This window comes from Emydura macquarii, unplaced genomic scaffold, assembly GCF_026122565.2.
Source record: "Emydura macquarii macquarii isolate MOO-44397 ecotype Brisbane River unplaced genomic scaffold, CSIRO-AGI_Emac_v2 contig_705, whole genome shotgun sequence".
Lineage (NCBI taxonomy): Eukaryota > Metazoa > Chordata > Testudines > Chelidae > Emydura > Emydura macquarii.
Window position 1 is genome coordinate 12,496,816 of NW_027130842.1, and position 26,761 is coordinate 12,523,576.

The 26,761-nt window shown below is 40.3% G+C and overlaps 1 protein-coding gene across 2 annotated transcripts in view; it reads right to left on the bottom strand.

Annotated features, from left to right (window-relative positions):
• SYNE1 (spectrin repeat containing nuclear envelope protein 1) overlaps nucleotides 1-26,761 on the bottom strand; it is a 458,068-nt gene that overhangs the window by 37,399 nt on the left and 393,908 nt on the right. For both annotated transcript variants that reach the window (XM_067542425.1, XM_067542426.1), the window contains 9 exons: nucleotides 26,548-26,695; nucleotides 24,203-24,297; nucleotides 22,909-23,143; nucleotides 21,852-22,046; nucleotides 13,848-13,973; nucleotides 12,717-12,872; nucleotides 9,696-9,854; nucleotides 8,979-9,145; nucleotides 2,038-2,200 (listed from right to left, as the gene is read on the bottom strand). In XM_067542425.1, coding sequence (XP_067398526.1) covers nucleotides 2,038-2,200; nucleotides 8,979-9,145; nucleotides 9,696-9,854; nucleotides 12,717-12,872; nucleotides 13,848-13,973; nucleotides 21,852-22,046; nucleotides 22,909-23,143; nucleotides 24,203-24,297; nucleotides 26,548-26,695 — 1,444 coding nt within the window. The remainder of the gene's footprint in view (nucleotides 1-2,037; nucleotides 2,201-8,978; nucleotides 9,146-9,695; nucleotides 9,855-12,716; nucleotides 12,873-13,847; nucleotides 13,974-21,851; nucleotides 22,047-22,908; nucleotides 23,144-24,202; nucleotides 24,298-26,547; nucleotides 26,696-26,761) is intronic.

Here is a 26,761-nt window from a genome sequence, read left to right on the forward strand (position 1 = left end):
ACCAAGGCCCTGATTAAAAAAAAAAATGGCCTTTGAAATGTGACTAGTTTTCCAGATTGACAGACTGCAATGAGGTTACACTCACTCTCCTTCAGGTCGTACTGCTTTAACTGCCCCAGTGACATTGCACAGAAAAGCAACTGCAAAGTTATTATGAATGTTTCCCTCCGACTCAAACTTGGCTGATGAGAAGCAGTAGAAGCAGGGTGTGGGAGCCACAGATCTGGTCCTACTTTTTGGCAGGCAATGCTACATTTTTAATTAAATTTGAGATTTGTAGTTGAGTGATAGTTTGTGACAGTGTGGGCTGGGGAGATCTCATGTCCCTAAGAGAAAACAAATGTGGAAAAATAGACCGATCAAACAGGAAGAAAAACCAATGCTGACATAGCTGGCTGAAAAGGTAACTGAGGTAACCTGTGCTGTGAAAACTAAATGAATGTTTCTAGTTACAGCTATGATAAAAATACTTTCTTCTTTATGTTAAAAGTTCATGTTTCCGTTGCTGTTAGTGTTATAAAACATTAATCACCAGGGAGCTGCCAAACGTACGAGGCAAAATACACTTCCAGTGTTTGTCCCCTTTGAAGTTCCACTGGGACTTCGAAAAGAACACTGCTACCTTTTATTGTTGCACAGAAACCTCTGCAGAGAACTGCAGAGAAAAAAAGAGAGTTAAACTGATGTCTGTACCCAGAATGAATGCAGTTGTAAAGATGTCATAACAAACCTTGGGATGCCCACATAGGTGCACTACCAGAAAATCTCAAAACATCAGCTTTAACATGAATACTTAGCACTGTCTGGCACTTTACATTTTCAAAGGGCTTCAGAGTATTAGCTTCTTTTCATACCTGTCCTGTCTGTATGATTAACCCCATGTTAGTGAAATGTACACAGAGGTTAAAAGGTTTTTCCTGCAGCCACACAGCATGTGTCAGTTGGAGAGGTAGGATTAAAACTGCGGAGACTCTCAGCTCTCGGATTTGCACTCCGTTCACTGACCACACAGTAACTCTGTGTGCTTTATGAATCAATTTACCACAAAATGTTACAGTACTTTTCTCCCAACAAAAAATTAAACTTCTCTACTTTACTGTGCGTTAAGGAGATGTGTCCTTTTGCTTTTCGCTAACCCATTACAAGTTGCACTGATAGCAGTCAGCAACCAGTCTGCCAAGGAATAACTGAGGAGAATGCAACCTGCTATGTGACAAGCAACAGAATCTCTGCCCAGTGCGTCAAACAGAACTGGCATAGAACAAAAATATGTATAGAAACGTGTATTTCTTGACTTTGCAAAACTTATGTTAGTTTTTCCTAGTTTGTGATGGAAGTGCTTATTTTAGCAGGGGAAGGGGAAGGGGAGCATACCAAAAGTGTAGTACAATGTCAGAAACTACTGCAAATAAAAAAAACGCCCAAAAACGTATCTGCCCCATCCCACTTCTCCCATTTGCAGCATGAACTGCTTCATTCCAGCACTATGTGCAGGCTTTGCACATTGGTTTAAAGTTAAACATCGGTTTTACGTTGCTCATGCAACTTAGCATGCAAAGGGACTCAAACATATTTATGGACTCCAGAACAGAACAAAATAAGAAGGCACTTCCAAAGCTGGACAATGTCAAACACTTATAAAACTTGCAAGCTAACACTATAGTATGCCTTATTTTAATCCCTGGAAGTGGATAGTATTTCATTATATACCAAAAAATAAATGAAAAACACCAACCACAACAATAACCCACATTCTGGACATAACATCATGGTACCTTACCTCTGTCTGGCAGGGTCAAGCAGCTCCTTGGAGATTCAATGTCAAAACCGGCAGAAGACTCTACCAGACTGATGCAATAAGCACTATCTGCCTTGAAATCTAAGGGCATCTTCTCTGCATCAGTGCCTTCTTTCAACACTGAGCTGGATACCGGCAGCCCAAGGATATACTTTATGTGGGTCTCCCCACACCATTGTGCATCTGCCAGTGTGGTGACTGTCAGAATTTTTACTCTTCTACCTCAGTTTGTATTTTACCTGCTGCTCATTCAGTTTCCTTTGTATCTCCTCAGAATCACAGGTTTCGTAGACAATGGGTTTGGACAGCTCTGACTCAATGTGGGCGAGCCAGGATCTCAAGCTGTTCATGTTCTTATCCAACTGCTGCACGGCCACCAGGGTCTCCTTCAATTTCTTCACCCTGCCAAAAGGAGAAACAAAAGCACGTGCACATCATTAAAAAGCCTTTAGAAGACATCACTTCTCCATCATTTTCACATGAAAAGAAATTCAACTTAACTTTACACGCAAACAACATCATTGCTCATCTAGTTCCTTCCCTTTATTACTTACAGCACTACAAACATATTAATAATGCCAAAACCACTATTTCTAATTAACAGAAATTCAGGATTTTCAGAGGCCAAACCACAGAGATTTTATGGGCTTCTGAATCTCTGTTGGTGAAATCAAAGCTTGGTTCAGGGAAAGAAAAAGTATTTGATAGGGTCAGTGTAAAAAAATCCATGTAAATTAGTTGCACCTTCTGTTTCACTAATGTAGTCACCTGGCCAGATTACAAGTAAAAAGCTATTGTAATTAAGAAAAGGAAATTGACCTGAATTGGTGACAGACCAAATGGATCCAATACGTCTTTTTCACCTGTAAGTTCTAAAGACTGAACTCTCTCACACTTAGAAAGAGTGCACTCTGTTCTTAGCGGGAGCAGAGCTCAGTGTATTAAACCACTCTTCTGTCTTTCCCAACCTTAAGGGTTTCTCTAAACTACACTGGATTTTAATATAGTAGTTACTCCGGATTTACATGAGAATAGTATTGAGAGCAATTGACCTTATAATTATTTCTTGCTTGTAACAGAACTGGTAGCTTTGCTGTGCAACAATAATCACCAAGGACACGAACACAGCTCTCTTTTCAAGAGAACATTAGATAGAAGAAAGAGAGACCTAACCACATTCCTTAAGCATTTAACAGCCAGATGTCAACCATTGGAACAATTTACTGAGGAATGTGGTGGATTCTCAATCGCTGAGAATTTTTAAATCAAGGTGACACGTTTTTCTAAAAGATATGCAGTAGGAATTATTTTGGTCAAGTTCTATGGTACATGTTATATAGCAGGTCAGACTAGATGATTAGAAAGGTCCATTCTGGACCTCTAGGCATTGTCCTTTAGGTCTTCAAAAATAGCAGGGCTGTGCTCAGAATGTAAAAATCCAAATGACAGTGTATCAGAGGCAGAGTCACACCCTATCCCTTCTACTAGTTTGTGGAGCAGGGAGAGCAGAGCATATGCTTCACTCTGTTTAGAGGACACAGCAGTAACTGCTGCTTTGTATTCTCCTGGAAGCATAGGGCCTGCTTCAGACACAATGCCTCCAAGAAGGATCTTCCAGGGCACTGCAATTCCACCATTCACAGTAGAGCATGTAATAAGTGTGCACCACACCAAGCTATTTTCAAAACTTCAGCTTAAGTGACTCCTCCAAAAATTCAGAGCACAATGTCCTTGAAATTTGGGTAAGTTTAAATCCTACGTTTGTGACTTAGGTCCATCTCTCTCATCTTTAGGAAGTTAAAAGCAAAGCATTATAGAACCATCCTTCTGTTCTGTGTTTGTGCCTAGCACAATAGGATCCTGATCCATGTGTAGGGCTGCAAGAAGCTTTTAATTATTCATCAAATGTGTAAATCTCTCAAATAACCTCAGCAACAAAATATGTGCCTTTAATTCCACTGAAAATATACCTGCATGCTTATACAGTGGCTCATGCTTACATGCTCACCTAATTATTTTCCCCTCTAGTTTGGGCATGCAAGAAGTTTTAAATTCTTTTTGTGCCAACCATTGGAAAGGTAATTGCATGAGCACAACTACATATTTTGTGTAAGTGGCAGAGGCAATGGGGGGAAACAAAGGGGGACTTATTTCTACATTCTCCAATAGTCCAAAATCTTGCCCCAACCACTACTGCAGGGCCTGATGGATAATGGGTGTAGAGGAGTTCTGCCGGCAGGCAGGAAGCAGACTGCATAGGACCTAGACATGGGGGTCTGCAGCCCCTCAGCAAAATGTAACTGGGCCCTTTTGGGGTTTCATTTGCAACATACTAAAAAGAGCCAATTCTTCTGGGAAAATCCCAGGGCATTTCTGTGCAACACTAACCATGTTGCTGCAAGTGGCTTCAGCCCAGCTCCAAATCTTGCTAACAGGATTCATAATTCAAATGAGATACTTGGAACTGTCACATGGCAGGTTTAAGCAGGGTTGTGTAAATTTAGCAAGCCTGACATATAAGTACGGAAGTCCCTGCAGCTTGCTGTGCTTTTCTCGTAGCTCCTACTGTATCTCAGGCATTTGTCCTTGCTCAGGAGGGAAATACTAAGTAATCCAATTGTTCAGTTTTGCAGTTTATTGCTAAGAAGAAAACATTTGGAAGCTTAAATTAGCTCATTAAACTTACTGCTATAATTTAATATTTAAAGGAAAACCATGTGATTCTTTTTAAAAATCATTTCAAACCAAGAAAAATACTTAGAAAATATTCTGGAGCTGAAAACAATATGGAAGTCTTTTACAACTCAGATGGAGTTGACTAGAGTTAAACTAGAAATGCTTAAATTCTGCTTAAATCTAAACATATACTGCAAGATAAACACATAACACTGTATTGAACAGAACACATAACTTCAGTATTAGTCCTTAGACAGCTGGTTACTAATATTAACTTAAAAACCAACCACAAAAATTATGCACTGAAATGTGACAGTTGAATCTATCACCAGCTTGTAGTTTTAATCACCTGTTAATCATTCTCACAACATTTCTAATGTAATATCTAAACTCAAACAAACTGGACTGGCAAAACTTTGGAATTCCACTTTAAGAGGGAGAAAAAAATGACACACTGTTACTCCACAAATTTGGAGATACTTAAGTTCTCAAATTCCAGGCAAATATACTGCAAGAACACAATGTATGTCATATAAATGCAATTTATTCTTGAATGCTTCTGTTTGGGGAAAAATACCATGGGAAATGTTCTGCATGTACCTGAAGATATTGTAAAATTCTTTCATCATTTAAAATAAATTAAATAGTTAAATGTTAAAAAATGTAGTGTTCAAAGTTCAGTAACTAATGGGTAGGTGAAAGTGTCACATTTTCTTTTCAGATCCTATATATTTATCTTCACTGAAAAATAATTTTACAATTCACAGTTACGAGTTAGCTTACACTAAAATCATTGTGGAAAAATACAAGCTGGAAAAAAAAATCCATGGAGAATATTAAAAGAAAACCAAAACCTTTCAACCTACATGGTTCAAAATTGAGTTACAGAGATTCATCTGGTTACAGACATTTCACTAACGTTTAGATGAAGGACTAGCTTAGTTCACATTAATGCTGGAAATACTTTTACAGAGCCTCTCCACATTTTTGACTTTTGGTTGTAGCCAGGCCCCTGGATTACACAAACAGCAGGTAGTAAATTACAACCCTTTGGATCCTCTCACATGTTTACATGAGCTTGTATTAAAAACAGTTGTAAAATCAGGTCTACAGTTTCATTCAGTATCATTTCACCACCTACTAGTAGCAGTCAGGCCATTTCCAGTTAAGACAAACATTTGAAGATCCCAAAGTTCTAGCAATACAACAAAGTACACCATGATTTCCTAATCACTCGTCAACAGCACTAAAACTCTTGGAGGGGGAAAAAAGGGTTTTTAGGTGGGCAGAATGCCTCTGGATTAATATTATGACAAGTAGTTCCTCAGCAAGCTATAACAAATTCCAATGAAATGCATAGAAAAATAAATAGCTGCCTGCCTTGTGACATCGCAATTGCAGTCTGGGAGGTCTGAATCCACACTGCAGCCCTCTGCCATCCTCACAGCACATAAATCCTCTCCCACCACCATGAAACTTTCTCGAACTAAAAACAAGAACTTGTAGTCCAAAAGCTTGTAGTCCAACAGACTGTGTTGCAGGCAAGCTTGCCTTTGCCAGTGAGCACCATACAAAAAATGCTCACACTCCAAGGAAGCGTTAGTAGACCCTGCCTGCTAACATGAGACTGAGCGGTGACAAGTGGTCATGTTTCTAAATAAAACTTACATTCATCAACATGTGCCAGGCTTGATCTCCTGGTATGTAGGCCATAAGTGTGTGTGGGGGGAGGAAAAAAAAAAAAAAAAAAAAAAGAAAGGCCGTCAGTGCAAACTCTGAGCAGTTGTAAACTTAACTGTCTGAGAAAAATTCTGGATAAAGCATGCAGTCACACACTACTCCCTGGCTGTACGCATATGCAGCTGGCCTATTTATCACAATGGAGAATTTTGGAGGGAGAAAACTTTCCAGCCCTGAGAGGCCAGAAATGGGAAATCACTGAAGTAGAGAGGTAACTGTCTTTCTATGGAGTTCTCTTCTCCCTCCCCTCCCTACCCCTCTGTAGAAGAAGTCAGGGTGGTGAAGAAAAAATGAAAAGGAAATATGCTGCTGAAAAAAAATGGACCAGAAGGAATATTTAAAACGATTACCCCAAATGACATGAAAAATTAACAAAAACAGATTCAGAACTGACCATTTTTTTTCTGACTGACCATTTTTTTTCTCCAGGAAGAAGAAGAACTTCTTGTAAAGAGAACGTCACATTTTAAACTGTTCACAGGTTAAGTCAAGATTCTTTAACACAAGGGGTGTCATCTAAAAATACAAATAAAATGCTACGTAGCCAAAAATATATTTGTATTCATCTTCTGAAACAAACATGCTGAGTCTGTACTCCTAGGTGAGACAAGGTGGGTGAGCTTTGTGTAGTTTGAAAGCTTGTCTATTTCAACAACCAAAATTGGTCTAAGAAAAAATATTACTTCATGCACTTTGTCTCTCTAATATCGTGGGACCAACACAGCTACAACTCTCTATTCTATTTTCCCGTAAATATGTATTTCCCATTGGTTGATGGCTGCTGAAAACAAACCAATAAACACATTCTAGCAAAAGATAACCTTGGCTTGACAGACAGAGAGCAGAAACATGAAGAAGATATGCAGAGAGTTATTAATATTAATATTGTCAGGGATTCAGAATGCAGAATTTGCACTATAATGTCAGCAGTGCCAAAAATAAGCTGCATTTTTTAGTTGAATATATGAAACAACATACTTTGATATGCCACATGTCATCCTGAAAAGTCTCCAAAGTATTTTACAAACTGGTTTTTGAGATGTGCTTATCTTTCCACTAGAAACTGGTCTCAGTTCACAAGCTCATTTCACACAGGTTAACCAGCAGACATCAGACAAGTCACTATCCACCTGGGCTGGAGACAAACTGGCAAAGACTTTCTATTCCCTCAGAAATCTTCTGAGCCATTCACTACCCCAAGTTCAGCCACATGATATATAAACTTAACATAGGGATCCCTTCACTACAATTAAAATGCAGCCAGCTCTGGGATAAAAAGGGGCAACACTAAATGTATTAGGTAAGAAAGCATCCAATAGAAACTGACAGGCAAACATGTAATCACACAAATTAATATATGGCCAGGACTATCACTCTGTTCATGAGGAAAATGGCATGAGAAGTTTAACAAGCATATAATAATTCAGTTTTATAGCTCATCTGAAAAGAGCACTGACAAATAGAATCCTAAGACCATGACCATCTCCCAAGATGCAACAGTGAACCCAGCATAAAAGACAGATGTCTAGAAGTACACTTTGCCATTGGCATATACCATCGCTTCTCACTGGAAGCCTCTTAAAAGCTTGGCCTGGGCATAGAGGAAGTCTATCACAGTTATGTTTAAACATTAGAAATGCTTTCAAAAGAAAAGTAGAGAATTATAGTAAAGTAACTGTTTTGCTTACGTCCTAATGAAACACCACATCCTCTGAAACCAACAGACGTTTTGTTTTAGTTTGTTAGAAATGCCACTTCCTGAATAATGTTACATTACCAACAACACAGTCACCGTGATCTTAAAAGGTCTGTACCCATTTAATGGCTTTGCCAGAGTGGAATTCACTGACTCCCCACACTCACAGAATTCTGAGGAGGAATACTGTGTAGTACTGGGGTGAAGGAGGGGAACCGAACATACTGACAGCACCTACTGGCTAAAGAGAGCAATGTAACAGGAATTGCTGTAAATAGGACATTGGATATTGGTACAGCTAGAAATTACGGAAGTTTGGAAACTCAAGCAACACTTGGAACATCTATTATACTGCAGAGCACAGATACAATAGCCAAAGCTATGGCAAAATGATTGTCTCTTAGCTGGAGAGTAGCTTCAGTACAGCTCGAAATGGACGCTAGAAATTTAAATTAATATTCTTCATGTACTAACCAAGAATCACATGTGCACAGTATATACTTCTGTAGATAATGTAACCTATTGCAAACAACTTTTATTTTATTTTCCTTTTGCAAGCTACTAGGCCCAATGGACATACATCTGTCTACATCATCATCTTTCTCTCCCCTCTTCACTAATCTAAAAACAGACAGAAAAACAAAACAACCTTCCATATACTGTCCTTTGGGTAGGATTTTAAAAAAAGCCTAAGTGAATCACTTAGCAACCTTCGTGCTGCCCTTTAAAGAAAACAAAAGATTTACACCTCGCTTTAGGCACCCACTTTCAACCTAAATGACCACCTTTGACCAGAAGACATTAAACTTCTGACTACAGCCAGTGCTGCTGGGTCATCCTAGTGGATACTGGGTTTGAACTTCCCGAAGCAGATACAGTGGATCAGGAAGGAGAAGTTCAACAAGGCATGTTGATAGCTGAGAGCTGTTACAGAACATAGTTAAGATGCGTGGATGGGAACCAGGTAAGAACATGTTCTGAGTCCTGCCTTGAGCTATTAACTCAGTTGCTTTATGAATTCCAATAAAGATTCTATCCCAGATTGTGTTTAAGAACAGCGGTTTTTACCTGGCTGCAATAAGATCTAGAAGGTGTTGCCATCTGTCATTGACCTTGCCAAGTTTATATTCAATCTCTGATGCTTTGCTTTCATGACTGGCTTTGGCAAGTCGCTCTCCCATTTGCTGGAGCTGGATTTTATTCTCTTGGGCCACGGCAATTTCATCTTGATAATCCTAGATGGCAAAAAAGGAATCACAGAGGTCAGCAGGAAGCTTATTCAGAAACAATCAGCTCAGCACCACTGGAAGATCTATAATAAACATAAGCAGTGACTAATGATAAGTTGGAAATAGTTTGGTGAATGAACAAATCCTCATAAACACCACCATGTAAACATAAATCATCTAGTCAAAAGAAAAAAAAATATTTTGCAAATGCATGTACAATAATTCCTAAGTGGTTTACAGAGACTTGTGATCAGGCATTTAGTAAAGCATCCACCTTTCTTGGCTTTGTATTCATTTGGGCTATTTCTTTGTATTTTGATAAATCCACTTCAAGAAGCACAGGACAAAGGTACATAACTAGAGAAGAACATGGACAAAAATTCTCATTGGAACATACAAACTGCCATATATTGGATCAGACCGGTAACCATCTAATAGAGTGTCCTGTCTGTAACATAGGCCAATACCAGATTATTCAGGTTCTGATAACCCAGAGAGAGCAGGGGAAAAGGTGTACATCACAGTATTTAAACATATACAATCAAAAGTACTTTACCTTCTTGAGTTTCTCTATCATCTCTTCAATGAGGATGTCTCCATTTTGAGACACCTTACTCTCCATTTGTGTCAGCCACTCACAGAGCTCCTTGTTCTTCTCACTGAAGACTGCCCACTCATTCAGCTTCTCGCTCACCTGCTGCCGCCGCAAGGAGATCTTGTATTGTTTACAGAGGGAGTCATTAAAAAAAAAAGTTAGTACAGTTAGTAGATGAGAGCACATTGTCTGTCAGAGGTAAATGCTCAGCCCTGCAAAGGGTTTTAGCTACCTGGTTGCCATTAAGGTAAATGGGAGTTGTGCTACAAAAATCTTGCATGACTCTATAATATAATGAAAGGTCAGCATTAATCTCAGTATGCCTGTTAGCCAGATCCTGCTGCACATGAAGAGGAGTATGCTGTAAATACAATTCGCTTCATGATGAGATATAAACCAGTGGTCTTTAAAGACAATGAATGGGCTATTTTTTAACTGTGCTATTGAAGCCTGAATTAGAGTCAATATTTTAATTTATTAAGCATTACAATGCACATTGATAGTTTTGTTTCTTTATTTGAGAGCACAAAATCCAACACAGACAGATTGTTTAGCACAAAATAGATGCCTAACCTTCAGAACAATGACATTTTCCAGACTGCAAAAACACATGGATGTTTAGGAGAATGCACATATGGTATAGCCAAACTATAAAAGATTGGCATGTCAATTGTATCTGCAAAATTTATATATGGGTGGGATAAACCAAGCAATTGCAAATGCAACTATATATTTTGCATGTGCAATACCTTTCTTGTGTGAACATATTTTGTGGGTGCCTCTAAATTTGCAAAGTTGGCACTAGGTGGCCAGAGATTTCCAAGGGTAAAGAATGCTATGACAGAAAGTAACAGGCGATAAGTGCAGACTGAAACAGAGAACAAAGCAACAGCATACACAGGAAATGGAGGCTTGTCAAATATATGTCACTTTGAAAGAAAAAGTCAGCTGTATATTTAAGAAATGATATTTCCATCTCAAACTCTGAATTACAAGATAATTGGGCAGATATGAAGAGGGCCTGAAAGAACATTAAACACAGAGTGTTCACAGTAAACTAATCTCTCCAGTCAGAATTTCTGATAATCACATGACTACAATATAATGGCATCCTACTTACTATAGCTTCTTCCTCCTCATCTGTAACATGAGCTGCTTCTGACTCTACATCAGCATCTCCACTGAGTACATGAGCATTGCACCTGCTTTTTTGAATATAACTTACTGCTGTTCTAACGGAAGCTTTTGATTTTGAAAGTCAGATACAAATGACAGCACATTTCCTTTTGTGGCTCTAAACTTGAGAGCAGCTCGCCGGTACACTCAACTACTGAACAAGAAAAAAAGCGCCTCACTTGTTTGGTTACATCCTGGAACATTAAATATGTTAATGACAGACGAAGACACCCGATCTTCAATTAACCCTCTCCTTTAGCATAAAAGGTGTGTAGCAGGGAACTAGGAAAACCAATCAGAAGCTACATGGAAAAGGTCTTCTAGTCCATTCACCCACATGCAGCCAGTTCAGCTTCTGCTTTGTTTTATGAGAGTTTATGATGCATTAAGGCTTTTCTTAAATGTGTCTTTTTCTCATGACCCTGTCAATGTGACTTCATTCACAAGAGAGGAAAGTCATCCTCAAGTCTGAATGCCAAACTAGAATTTTACAAGTTTCCAAAACTAAGTCTATTTCTTTGATACCTTTTAAAATTTGTCCTGCCGGGAAGATTTGTTTGCACCATATCATAATGAAAAAAGAACGTCATGGCGATGGCACAATATAACTATGTTTTGCTGGCCTACCATGATTGTTTCCCCCCCCCCCCCCTTTCTTTTTTTTTTTGTACAGTGAAATGGGTCTTCTCTGTTTGATACATTTTGGAATACACAAATAAAATCAGGGCAATCTGGTAAATTTAGGATAGCTGGCAACCTTAAATCTGAAGCCAGGATTTCTACGCATAAACATCAACTGTAAAATGCACCGGGAGCACTATGTATTTATCTGCCACATGGTGCCAAGGAATTAAACAGGCAGCCAAGCAAGGAGAACGAGAAATGTGCAGTCTTTTTTTAACACAAGGAAAAGTATAGACTAACAACAGAGTACAAGGTACAGTGGGATTTTTTCTCACATCAGACTATTTGTCCCTACCTCCCCAAGCCAATGATGCTGTTCTGTTTCTTCTGTATTCCCCTGGGTCAATTATTCCATAAGCTTAACATTATCTTTAATATAATTTTCCTGAGTTTGTTTATACCCCTGCACAGTGCAGTGATCATTTACAGGAAGTCTGGAAATACTAGTAGTAACCAAAGCAAACACGTGAAGATACACTGGACTGTTATTAATCTTAGCCCCACAGCAAAGCAAAGTTTTAAAGAGGAAACGTTCTGCTCTTATAATAAAATACAGAATCCTGCTTTCTTTCTTTTGTTGGTCCTGGCATGGCCTTTGCTTTCAATGGACATTTCACCAGAAAAGTTGGTCTTCAAGAATGTAAAGATGAGCCCTTTTAGGGACTGCAGACACATTCTGCACACTTCCTATAACTATTAGATTAGTCACAATTTCCTTCCAGGAATGAGATTCTTCTTGATTACCATTCCATTTCATGGGCAGACTTTTGGTTATTCCACTCCAGATTTTCTATTAAGTGAGTGATCACTTTAAGGTTACATCTACTAACTCCCTAATTTTACACTTTGTAATTGCACTCTTGTGTCAAATACCTGTAAATCAGTATGGCTGAAAACATTTCCCACCTCACCTCCCCTTCCTCACCCCTCCCAAAGGGTGTATTTTTTCTCTTGATAATGCTTGCATGTGACATGCCAAATTCTACTTCCTGAGTTCTAGCTCTGCATTAGGAGACTGATGAGATTATACTCTACAAATGGATGACTCTCTGTTCAAATTCAAATGCTAGCTTGTCATCTAGGTGGTACCTGAATCACATCCAAATTCAGTGTCACACCTACCTGATGGCAGAGCTCCTCCCACTGCCTGTGCAGCAGCTCAATGCGCTCATTGAGGATTGAGATATCATCCGTGCTGATGTAGGTAGCCAGAGTCTCCTTCAGTAGTGTTAGTTGTGCAAGGTCATCTGTCCACCCTTCAACAGCATTTTCTAGCTCCTGGTTTAAAAAAAAATGCATTTAAAAAAAAAAAAAAATCAAGCTCTTTACACTACTAGAGGTTTGGCAATAGTTTTATTATACGAAGTGGTGCGTGTTTGTTAACCGTAGGCACTAGCATTAAAGTCCTATTGTAACTTGCAAACCAATTCTGTTAACAGAGCCACTATTTAGATGGATAGTTACAATGATATTTAATAGAGTTATTTTAGACCACCTGTAAAAGTCTTCCTCCCCCCCCCCGAGTTAGAGGTGATGTGTCATTGGTGGTAAAACTGATGCAGGAAGATACATCAGCCCTGAAACAAGCAGAAATGGGTCTGAACTAAAATCCCAGAGTCTACCTTCTCCAAAGCTCAGGGGTATCTGGACTCAAAGCTTTGTTTGGGCCCATCTCTAGTGATTATCTTTGGAGTCTGCATCATGTTTTTACCCTTTGATCTTAAGAAAGGAAGAATGAGATTGGGATTCCCAACTTGTTTCTAAATTGCAACTAATGGAGGATAAAAGTGTGTGACCTACAATTATCCTGAGTAGGAGTAAAGAGCATTGAAATGAAACTGTTTTAAAATCTATGAACTTTTTCTTGTCTTGTCTAAAAGAATTATTAAGTAAGAACTTCTAAAATTAAAAAAAACCCTCCAATCCGTAGCTCTTTATGGGCCCAGTTCTGATCCCATTTACTTTGGTTTTACATCGATGTAACCTAATTTCCACCAACGTGAGATTACAGACAGGCCGCATGTCTTCCAAGTGCTATACAAACATTAACTAATGTCTCAGTGTCGTACAAACCCTATCTAATGAACAGATGCACACACAAAATGTGTATGTAGACACAAGCAGGCAATTGCACATGTAGTAACTGTGGGCTGCTGGTCTATACAACCAATAATGCCAAGGCTAATAATGGCTAAAGATGTTACAAGACAAGCAGAATGCAGATCAGATGGTGCTCAACTGAGATTGCTTTACCTTGCAACGAATCTGCTCTGTATGCAGCTCATCATGGTGATCTGGCAATGGCTGAGAAAGCTTTTTCTTGAAGGATCTTAGTTTCTCCAGTGAGTCTGTTATGCCCTTTTCACATTTTTCCCAGTCCTGAAGGCAGAACAATTATTATTAGACTTTAATCCAGATGCAGGGGGAGAAGGGGAGGAAGTGGAAAGAGGATCATCATGCTGAATCAGTTGACTACAGAATCATCAAGCAGTGAATATATTTGCATGATAGTGTCCCCCCATAAACCCTTTTTACATAACATTCAAGTCTCAAAATCTGGATGGCATGCACCAGTAGAGCTTATTTGTCTGTTGAGCTGTGCTCCAGTGCTAGCAGCAGGCAAAACTGAACCCCTCCTATTGCCACAGAGTCCACCAGGTCTGATTTTGTCCTTGCAATGTCGCTTCTCTGCCAAAAGGGTTCCATGCATCCCTTTAGAATTATTTCATTAGACAACCCATTGTACTCTGAAGAAGTAGTCCATTCAGTCTACTAAAATCCCAGTAGACAACAGCTGACAAGTGAATATTGCAGGAACAGACCGGACCAAAGAACTCAGAGGAGTACAGTGATCTTCTCTGCCGCTGTTTGTATACTTCCACAAAATTCTAAAGGCAAGGCCTGCCAATCTGTATACACGCACATGGATAGTGCTCATTAAGCAGTACTGTAGTAGATCTGTTTGCCACCTGCCTGCTTAAACCTTATTCAAAAGCTACTCAGAGAGAATATGAACCAAAAAGCTATAAGTATCTTTTGCAGAATGCAAATTGTATGATATTAGAGGGGCCAGGATTTAGCTTCACAAATTCCTTCTTATGATAGCAGACAAAAGTGAAAAACCAGTTTTAAGAATGCAGAGAAGACTCCAGCTGATTTCTCTCTTGAAGTGGTAAGATTCCATTTCTGTACAATTGTTTAGGGTATGAGTTGCAGCATAAGAAAGAGTTTTGCCATCATTAACTTACAAAAAGAAAACAAAAAAAACTTTGCAGCCATAGACTAGACGCCTCCTTCTGAACAGCGGTTTTTGACCATCTTCAGATGATGTAGTAAGAAGGAGGAAGGCAAATACAAATGGATTATTTCATCAAAAAGCAGAGAACTAATTAACATTTAAGTGTCAGGGCTATTTCTAAATATCACATAATGAATAAACTAGATACATGCTCTGTAAAGTTGCATACACAAGTTGTTGAATGCATTAGACCTTGCTGTCTTCAACTGTGAAATTCATAAAAAAGAAAGCCGTTTGAGTATATGCTGATGGATTTTACTTACAGTGAATCTGGTTTATAGCTATTTAGCCAAAAGTCCTCCCAAATAGCATAATTAATCATGCATGTGTTTTCACTGGAGATTTTGATGCACATTGTTAACTACATAAAAATTCAAGTTCTAATGTAAGGCACCACTCATCTTCATAACTTTCACTTTGTAACTCCAGTACAACTTCCATTGGGACAGCTGACATTTCTGATGCCTTAATTAGCTCATAATTATGGTGGATAAAAATCAATGTTTTTATTTAAATAATTTTTTTGGTTATTAAAATAAGATTTTTTTTAAAAAAATGAACCTGTTTAAAATTAAATCTGAATTTAGTACAAAATATGTAAAGGCCTAACCTTATTATAACCTCTTAAAACATTTAAATAAAAACCCGCACTGTTTTGTGTGTTAATTAAATTCCAGTTACCAGCCAAATGCAGCTTGACACAAATCACGAGCAAAAGTTAATTATCTAGTAAATAAGCAATATATCATTCACTATTTTCTAACATATTAGAAATGTACAATTAATAAGAATCTGAAAATAATAAGCTATATAATGACTTAAATACATTTATATAGTTATAGTGTACCCTCCTACATAACAAAAAGGTGTACCAAATCTAGTGCAAAGGTTCTATTTAGTTGTAAATCAATATCTTTATTGGTTATATCAACCAATAAGAAATGCACCTTTCTTTATAAGAGAAGTGCAAATGGAAAAGTTGATTAAAATCCATTATTTAAATCTGTCTTTCCATTTGGTGAGTTAAATCATGATTTAAATCCCCTTGATTTAAATCAATCAATCCACCCTGATTATAATTAGTGATGTACAAACCACCCAATGTTAGATAAGCCCCCAAGTTTGATATATTTACCCCAACCATTTGAGGTATCTCCTCCTTTCTCTCGATTTCTTCCTATCCCTAACCCATCCTTTCAAAAAAAAAAAAAAAAAAAAAAGTAAAGAGATCCCTCTGCATCCTCCTTCCTGTCCAAAGGGAGAAGGCTGTAGACACACACTCTGCTGCTCTATGAAGATGTGTGTGGAGAGGAAATTTCTTTCCCACATTTTCACATATGGGAAGAATGAGTGTTTTTAGGCCATATGCAGTGTGGTTGTAGCCAGGTTGATCCTAGAGACAAGGTGGGTGAGGTAATATCTTTTATTAGACCAACTTCTGTTGGTGAGAAAGACAAGCTTTCAAGCTTGCCCAGTGCTCTTCTTCAGCTTTTTGAAAGTGTCTCTCTCTCACCAACAGAAGTTGGTTTAAATAAAAGATATTACCTCACCCTCGTCTTCGTTTTTAGGCTGTTGTTCCAATTAATTAATTCAGCTAATCAGGTTGGTGGCCAAAAGAAATTCCAATATAGTCTCTCCAGCCTAAAATTACACTATTAACTTCTCTGATTCTTCCACTCTTTAGATTTATTTTTATTCCAACCACTTAGTCACTTATATTATTCCTCCTTCTGCCATTACTTGTGTATTTTTCCCCTTTCTTCTTTCAAGCTGTACCCATTTCTCAGTTTCATGCTCCTCTGCCTCTTATTAGAGGCCCTCTTCTTTTTTTTGGGTGGGAGAGGGATTGAAAGGAGAAGTTTTGCAAAAATCCCCCATACACATTATTTCCTTCTCCTATGATAAAAAACATGATGGGTGGGGGCCCATCAGGTTGCCAAGGGCAAGATATATTCTTCTTTTAGAACCCATCACCAGTGCTTTATTGATTGTCCATAAGTCATTGAAGAACAATGTGTGGTACTGTCTTTTTCCTAGGGTGCAACAAGGGATGCAGGCATCTGAAATGTATGTGAGCTGGTACTAGACTGCTTGTGCAACTCTCTCTCTAAGTTTCCTTTCCTTCTCCACTTGTGAGTATCATGTTCCACATTTTTGCTTGATCACAGGCACCTCAGAATCCATTAAAGTCTCCTAACTATAAAGAAGTCTTCAAGTGCATAACACTTCAAGAGCCAGTGAGGGAACTGATGATGTAATAGCAAAGCTTGTGGAAACTGGGATAGAAGAAGGAGGCTGAAAAGGGGAAGAGTGAATTACTTATTTGAGCTTTTACAAATCATACATGGTTTGGCCCTTTTTCCTTGAACTATTTTGCTTCCTCCTATTTATAACAAAACTTAAGAGATTATGAAAAATGGTTAAAAGCCAACCCAGTTGTAATTAATTAGTTGCTTCTCAGACAGAGGGGTGGGCTTAAGAAACATTAGGTGATAACTTTATGGACACCTGGGCCTCATAAAAGAGAGAGAATTCAGTCTGAGGGGAGGAACCACCAGGAATCCTGAGAAGGGGGCTAAGCCACAGTCTGCAGGAGAACAGGTACTTCAGGAAGGCTCCGCCTGAGGGGGCTAGTGCTCATTATGGGAGTTGGGGGAGAAAACTCCGAGGTAGCTGAGAAAGGAGATTGAAGACAAGAGTCCAGTGGAAAGGGAACTTACTTACCTTTTTGTAACTGAAGTTCTTCAAGATGTGTGGTCCCTATCTGTATTCCACTCTGGGTACCCTTGCGCTCCATGAACATGAGATGGGACAGTAGTTTGCAAGCAGTGTCCACTGGCCTGTGCCTGTGCCCCTGCTCTCCTTATGATCCTATTGGCGGGGCAGACTGACCACATCTCCAGTTCCTTCCCTACAATGAATCTTGCCAAGATCTGAAGCAGAGTGGAAGAAGGATGGGAAGTGGAATACGGATAGGGACCACACATCTTGAATAACTTCAGTTACACAATAATGTAAGTCACTTCCCCCTTCTTTGAAAAACAAGGTTACTTACCAGTAACTGATGTTCTTCAAGATGTTTTGATCATGTCCATTCCATTATAGGTGTGTGCACGCCTCAGTGCATGGTTATCCGGAATGTTTTTTCTCCTTAGCAGATCCTGTAGGGCTGGCTCCAGTGCCCCCTGGAGCCCCGGGCACATGCCACGATATATGAGGCGCTGCCAGCCCTACGCCCCCTCAGTCCCTTCTTTTTGCCAACTCCGGCAGCAGGGACGGGGGGTGGGTTGTGGAATGGACACGAGCAATACATCTTGAAGAACATCAGTTACTGGTAAGTAACCTTGTTTTCTTCTTCGAGTGATTACTCATGTCCATTCCACTATAGGTGGCTAATAAGCAATACCTTGGAGGTGGATAGAAGTTACCGGTGAGCTGCCTTCAGCACGGATCTGCCAGATCCCACGTCCTCTCTTGTCTGCTGGACGATGGCGTAGTGGGACGTGAAGGTATGCACCGACGACCAGGTGATGTCTTTGCAGATGTCCTACAAGGGCACTCTCTCCAGGAAGGCTGTAGACGAGGCTTGAGCTCTGGATGAGTGCGCTGTGATGGTTCCCGGAAGCGGCACCCTTGCCTGCTCGTAGCAGAACTTGATGCACGATGCAATTCATGAGGAGATGCGTTGGGTGGAGACAGGTGAGCCTTTCATCCGGTCCGCCACTGCAACGAAGAGCTGCGTCGATTTCCGGGACGGCTTTGTACGCTTGATGTAGAAGGCCGGGGCTTGTGTCATGTCCAGTGAATGCCATCTCCTCTCCTCCTCCAAACCGTGCGGTTTGTGGAAAAACACAGGGAAAAATATCTTGGTTACAATGAAATTGGGAAACCACCTAGAGCAGGAAGGCTGGATCACAATGACAGTTGCCTTTGACCTTGATGTTGAGTCCAATGCATCAACCACAAATTGCAGTGAAGTTCTAGCCCCCAGCTTGCCTTCCTCAATAAGGACCTGATATTGTGCCCCGTTCTGCTGGGGTAATTTGTCCTTAAAAGCTAGGAACTTTGAATAATTTAGAAAAATCATACTTAGACAACAGTGTTAAATGAGAGGCCAGAAGACATACATTTCTTCCTCTCCAGTAGGTACAGACACTTGGCTTCTTTATCAGAGCAGGTGGCTCTTGGGTGTTGCTGCCTAGATCTATCTGTAGCAGCCTGAACAACTAGGAAGGTTTGGTGGGGGGTAGATAAATAGAAACTCTGCTCCCTTATCTGGTACAAAGTAATGCTTCTCGGCCCTCTTGGAGATTGGGACATATGATGTCAATTTTTGCCATTTGGCTCTTGCCGGTATCAGTATGGCCTAGTTCACCTGGAGTGCTATCTGGCTAGACCCCATGGACTGCAGAATGTCCAGATTTGAAGATCCTACACCACCCTTTGTAGCAGCACCTGGAATTACCTGTGGTCATCTGGAGAAGATAGGAAAGCTGGGGTGACCATCTCATCAGGTGATGAGGAAGATACCCCTATCAGTGGTGGCAGAACCAGTGGATCCAGCTCATACTCTCTCTCTTCTGTAGGCTCAGGAGGAAGCACTAGTTGCTCTCTTGGAGGGAAGCTGTTGTATGTCTCCTTATTAAATTGCACATACATATGGGTCCCATGTGCGTGGCTCCAATGTGCCCCAGTAAGGCAAGTAGGAAGGTTCAAAGATGATTTTTGGAAGTCCTCAAAACATGGGGTACCACCGGTTCTAAGGGTGGTGCCCTGGTTTGGGTAAGGGAGACTGGTTCCAGGAAGCTCTTGCTATGCTGTCTAGATTGGTCTCCTTCAGTGGAGGTGATGACTGTTCCTCTGGTAGGTCTGATTCCCTTGATGATGAAGAGTTTGGATCTGGTTCAATCGGTGATGCTGTCAGATCCATCAAAGGAAAGTTGTGGCTAGTAGATGAAATGGGAAATAGATTTCTTCTCTCATAGCCCATGTCTCCTGGTAGGGTCACAATCTCCCTGATTAGGGTTGGTCCTGACAACAGGAGAGATTGCAGATTCAGGAGAACCAAGATGTCCTCTGGAGTGGCATATCTTTCTTCTGTCTCTGGAATATGCAGGGCTTTGCCTGCCTGTATCAACAGAGCCAATATAAGGCGGCTCTGAGTTGGCAGATGAACATGGGGTTGTGGTGGTACCACTGGTGGTCGATGTTCCAGATAGGTGTCCTTTGTCAGTACCAGTGGGTCTTGGTCTCTTGGTCTAGATGGTTCCACTGCAGTGGCATTCCTGGTGTGGAGTCCAGTAGCGGCAGAGCCTTGCTCCTATGAGCCTTTTTATCATGGTCCTGGGACTTAGCACGTTAAGTATTTTGACGGTAGGTACGAAGACTTGCCCAACTTGGTTGGTGAGGGATCTGGAGTGGACTTAGAGGTGGGCTTGTGCTTATGAAAGCATTCCCTGCTCTTCTGAGGAAATCCAGATGGAGGATCCATAGGTGTGTTCTTCCCTGCTCCTGCCCCAAGCCTCGTGACAGGTGGTGTGCTCCTTGATGACTCTGGCTGATGAACGGGGGGGTCCCTGGCCTGGGGTGGGCTGAGGCTTCATAGTCTTCTCCATGAGCAGCTTTTAAGCCAGTATTCTCATGCCTATCAGGTCTGGAGCAACACACTGGGGAAGACGTGCACTTCCCTAAGGTAGTGCAGGCAGTGCAGGTGGTCATTGCTGACCAGGAAGGAGTGGGGACGGGAAATACAGCTTTTAAAGCCTGGTATTCTGGGAATAATCTAATTTCTGTACTGGGAAGCAGGAAGGGTTTTCTAGGGGCAGGAGTCTAAGTATCCACTAACTATACTAACAGAACTATTAACTCTACTTACACTAAAGAAAAACTGATAAACTGAAATACAAGTCTGAAGACAAAGATCAGGCTGAAGAGAAAAGAGAAGCTCTGGATGGTGGAGATTCCAACTCGGGCCATACAGCGGTAAGAAGGAACTGAAGAGGCAGTCATTCCACCTGACCCTTAAATCCTGGTGCAGAGCACAAGGAGAGCAGGGGTGCAGGCATGAACCAACAACAATACATGCAAGAATTCTCCAGTCTCAAGTGCACGGCACACATGCATACTCACAGGGGGGTACACGTAGGAACAGGTTGAAGAAGAAGCACTGATTTGCTGAGACACACAAAATTCTGGTATAATTCTATTAAACCAATAAAATTATGCCTCAAATGAATTTGGACTTTTATGTCTCAAGTCAGAGTTGGGAAAAATTTTCATCATCATCATTCATGGGAATTTAATTACATACCCCATTCCCATTCATGAAATAGATAAAAGAGGTGTGGCTAAATTCCAGCCCATCATGTTGAGTGCTTACATTGGGTTTAGCATGCATTCTGGAGATGGCTTAAATTAAAACATGTTTTAACTCTCTCCTCCAAGATCTAAACAATTTGTCTTAAACAATGAGTAGTCAAGACGCTAGAGAGAAAATTAGATTACTTGGTGGCTAAGTAAGTCCATACACTAGCATTTAAGTTGAAAAGGGAGATTTGCAGTATTTGGAATACAATGTATATGCAGAATGACTAATCATAATGTTGCTAAATAAAATGCATAAGCTTTCTGCAGGGTTCACTGAAAATATCAGAAGTAATACTTAATACATATATAGACCTTTACATCAGTGCTGTGCAAGCACTAACTAGTGAATATTCGTAACAGTCACATTATATAGGGAAGTATTATTACTCCTATTTTATAGATAGGAAATTGAAGGAGTGTAGTTAAATGACTTGCCCACGTCCATAAAGTAGGCAAGTGACAAAGCAAGATTTAACACACAGGAATTCCTGATGCCCAGGCCTGTGCTCATTCCTCTTGATTGCATTTGCTGAATGAGTAGGCACAAAACCACATGTAATAACTATTATGTCATAGTGAAGAAGTGCACTTACTTTCAGTAGGAAGGTAAGCTGTTTCTTCTGTTTCTCAAGACGAATGGTGGCTAATTTCCAGCGCTCCTGAATTTCTGTGAGTTCTGCCTGCAGAGCTGCTTCAGCTCCACTATCAGCAGAGAGCAGCAGCTGCTTCCCAGCTTCCACAGTTAAAATGTAGCTCCCTTGTTGCCGTAGGAGAACTTTCTCTCTAAGCTGCAAAGAGCAATGATCTGTTAGCATCATTTTTTAGTTCCAGTAACATATTACGTATAAGTGACCCTAAAGCTGTGATTGGTAAAATACATTTTTCATCGCTACATGAGAGACCTTAGCTTAGACACAGTGGGCTGCTACCCAAATGCATAAAGCTACCATTTCATCCAGAAGGTCACTAAGACAGGTTTCCTCTCTTCACCCACAATGCACACAGACTGAAGGTGGTGGGGATGAGAAAACTGACTTTAGCCCCTTCTCCTCCACCTGAGGAGTTCAGAAACTCTGCAAAGGAGAAGCTGATTTCTCCTGTGAAGGGCACAGAAGACACTTGTGTGCACCAGCACTACTATTTCCAGCCATGCAAATTCCAAGCCAATGAGTGGATTTATCTGACTTTGCACAAAGATGGACAGCAAGAGAGCTGAAGGCCTTCCAAATATTATCTTAGCCATGGTGTGTTTTTAAGACCAAACACTAATTAAAACATAAATGTGTAGGAGTACATACAAACTTGACTGCGAAGTCAGTTATGAATCAAGGAAATAAACAAGTTCTTAAAGTAACTGGGTGAAAGGAACTCCTCAGCTACTGCTTGCATGTTCGCTGTTAAACACCACAGCACTGGGATTTTTTTAGATCTATACATCCAGCTTTCATTCTATCTGATGTGTGCCACGAAGTCTATGCTCAACTCTGAAAAACTATGTCCAACATTTCTGTTGCTGGACTCCACTGACCTTTGACTTCTGTAGTTAATTCGATTCTAGCATACTTTTAAGATAAGCAAAACCTCTTTCAATTAAACATTAAAACATATGAGAGAAGGACTACACAAATGTTTTTAACATATTGGACATACCTGCACTTCATCCAGCAGTGCTCTGGCTTGCTGCCGTGGAATAGGACCACCACCCAGTCCACTCATTGGCTGATGGGACACTTCCACCAGCCATTTGAGTAGTTTCTCTGCCATCTCCTTGTAACGTTGCCATTGGCGGATCTGGCTGTCAATGATTCCTCTCCTCTGTTGTGCCCTGCGAATCACTCCTTGCCACTGATTACTGAGCAGTGTCAGTTTCAGATTAAACTCATCCCTATTTAAAAAGAAACAAACAATACAAACATGGGCTAAGAAACGTATTGTTGATCTATTTCTTTAATAAATGAAAAGCTGAAAAATATGTGTTTTCTGATTGCGATCTATAAAGTTCTGGTAGAAAGGGATGAACTACTCTCCCACATGGCAGGTAACATGCAACTGGGATATAAAACTATGACATATCAGGACAACAGACAGAATCAAAAGGATCTAATTCTCTTCTCAAGAAAAAAAAAGTCTTAATCCAAACTGCTATCTTTGTAAAAATTGTTGGCAAACTCAATAAAAGTTCACGATCCTCTCTCAGACAAATCTAGTTATGAAAGACACTTATCACTGACCTCAAAAGTAGGGAACAAACGGTATCATTTGTGCTGGAGAGGAATTTATGGTAAGTCCTGATATACAATGCAGTTTGGATAAGATCTGGCATCTCTGCACCAAAAGCATTCCATAGACATTAATGGTGTGTGTTGATTTTTATTTGTTTGATCATTAATATTTAACTCTCCTGGCCACATGCTGGATCTCACTCCATCCCATTTGCGCGGCTCTGGTGGCGCAAAGAGGGCAGAAAATGGATATAAAGAGTCAGCGGGGGTTCTCCTGGAATAGTGTAATCCCCAACTGACATAAAGCAGGTGTAACTGGCTGTGCACCACCCATTGCTGGCCGCCTGGGTGTAGGGGGCATTCTGGAGGCAGGTCATGGTGGAAGGTCGGCAGGGACAACGTGCAATGTGATCTAGGGTCATTCTAGCCTGCAGAAACAGCCTCAGAACTGCTCTGTTCCCAAAAATGGCAAGTTAGAAGAATAAATGAGAATAATTTACATTAAAAAACCCAATATTGTATTGACATAACACTGTATTATCAAGACATGGCCATTCAGTACCTTGGCTGCTTTACTTACGTTTTCTGCATCTTCCACCTACCCTCTGCCTGTTTAACTTTTTATGGTGCTCTCCTAGACCTGGGCACCATATTTCTTCTTTTCTGTTTGGAAATCACCTAGCACACAGCTAAATTAAATTAAAAAGCACAGGAGTGTCTACCTATCATCCACCTGTCCTTGCTCTAGTAGATGCTGTCCATCCGTGATAATCGAATGTAAAATCTGCTGGCGACTGAACATCTCTGCTTGGAACAGCTGTTATAAAAGAGACGGACAGAAGTAATTTCAAAGCAAAGGTCTCAAAGGCTTTCACTCCTTTTGCTATCACTGGCAAAAAAATTCACTTTTCATTTAACCTACTCAAGGCTTAATTCTGGTCCAAATGAGCTCAATGGGAGTTTTGGTATCAACGTTAATGAGAAAGGATTAAACCCTCAGTTTTAGGGGGCAGGGCGAAGAATAATTATTATTATTCCCATCAATTGATTATTTTTTTTTACTATATGTAAAAGCTAAACAACTTCAACAGAACCTAGTTTCTAGGCACCCTTTAGAGATAATACTGTGATTGACGCCATGTTTTAAACACAAACTGGATGAGGAATTTAGAATCTTGCGGCACAGGAGTATTTGTGCACTTCTCATTTTCTGAAATGCTTTTAAATATAAATAGGTTATAGTTCTTTGCCTTGTAAAGTCAGATATCTGCATGCACAGCTTTTGGACCAAAACCTTGTACAAACTTAACAGTAAGGCAATTTTATATTGCTGATAAACCCTCTGACAGAGGTGCACAGTTGCATGGTGAGATTGGAAACGTATTAGCTACTTTATTTATTTTTACAGTGATCAAAATTAAAGTTTTGGGTTTTTTAAAATTTTTAGTAGAAATATTGGGCCATATCTTCAGGTGGAGTGAATCAGCCTAGTTCTGCTTAAGTCAATGGACGTACACAGTTGAGCATATGGTCCACTGCATAAGTATTTAAAAATATATTTTTCAGAAGGACTCACGGAGAAAAAAAAAAGACAAGGAATAATATTTTCAAGTGTCTAAGGAGCCCAAATCCCATGTTCAAAAGCAAATTAGGTACTTTAAGCCCTAAATCTTAATCAAAATCAATAGATATTTGGGAGCCCAAATCCTAAATCATTATTGAAAATTGGTTTAGGTTCCTAAGCCACTTAGTTCCATATTTTAAATGGTATTTAGGTGCCTACTTCTCATGGGAGTTAGGTGCCTAAATATCTTCAAAAATATGGGTCTTAGGCCCTTTTGAAATTTTTACCCAAAATATCTTATAACTTTTCAATACCGAAGAATGGTGCTTTCTGATGTCATTCCAGAATTTTAGGTAGTATGCGGAGCAATGTTGGGTTGAAAATTTCAGAAAGGCAGCTAGGAAGCCAGTAGCTAATACATTCACAGAAGTTCCCGCCATATCAAATCTCAGCCCAGGAAGCTAACTGGGTGGGCAGGGTGACGAGGATGGCGGAGGAGAGCAATGAGAGCTAGGAGTGTGTTGGAAGATTAAAAGATTGGAAATTGATGCAGCAAACTCTGCGGATGAGGGCAGAGGGATATCAAATGGAATCGTAGAATCATAGAATGATAGAGTTGGCAGGGACCTCAGGAGGTCATCTAGTCCAACCCCCTGCTCAAAGCAGGACTAACCTCAGCTATATCATCCCAGCCAGGGCTTTGTCAACCCTCAGCTTAAAAACCTCTAAAGATGGAGATTCCACCACCTCCCTAGGTAACCTATTCCAGTGCTTCACCACCCTCCTAGTGAAAAACTTTTTCCTAATGTCCAACCTAGACCTCCCGCCCTGCGACTTGAGACCATTGCTTCTTGTTCTGTCATCTGCCACCACTGAGAACAGCCTAACCCCATCCTCCCTGGAACCCCCTTTCAGGTAGTTGAAGGCCGCTATCAAATCCCCCCTCATTCTTCTCTTTTGCAGACTAAACAAGCCCAGTTCCCTCAGCCTCTCCTCATAAGTCCTGTGCTCCAGCCCCCTAATGATTTTTGTTGCCCTCCGCTGGACTCTCTCCAACTTGTCCACATCCTTTTTGTAGTGGGGGGCCCAAAACTGGACACAATATTCTAAATGCGGCCTCACCAATGCCGAATAGAGGGGAATAATCACTTCCCGTGACCTGCTGGCAATGCCCCTCCTAATGCAGCACACTATGCTATTAGCCTTCTTGACAACCAGGGCACACTGCTGACTCATATACAGCTTTTTATCCACTTTTACCCCTAGGTCCTTTTCTGCAGAGCTGCTGCCCAGAAACATCCCTGTGAAATTACAAGATGCTTGAATACTTGGTTTTATATACGGAATATATATATGGGCCACAGACTGCAAACCACTGATCTATATTTTATATACCCATATGCTTTAGTTATTGAGGTACAATATTCTCAGTGAGTATAGGGCAGAGGTAACTTATTTCAGGGAACAGTAAAATGTTCATAAAGTCCACTTATTGTAACTTGCCTCGTGTGCCCTCTGTTGCTCCAACAAACTCTGATAGTTTCCTGAAATCTCTGCAGCCAGTTTCTGTTCAGTCTGAACCAGAAATTCCATCCAAGTCTCACATTTCTCCAAAAAGGTCTGATGTTGCAGTAAAAAAGACTGCAGCTTACTAAAAGTATAAAAGATTGATTCATTAATGCTTCCAGTTCACACAACATAAAATTACAGTGGTTCT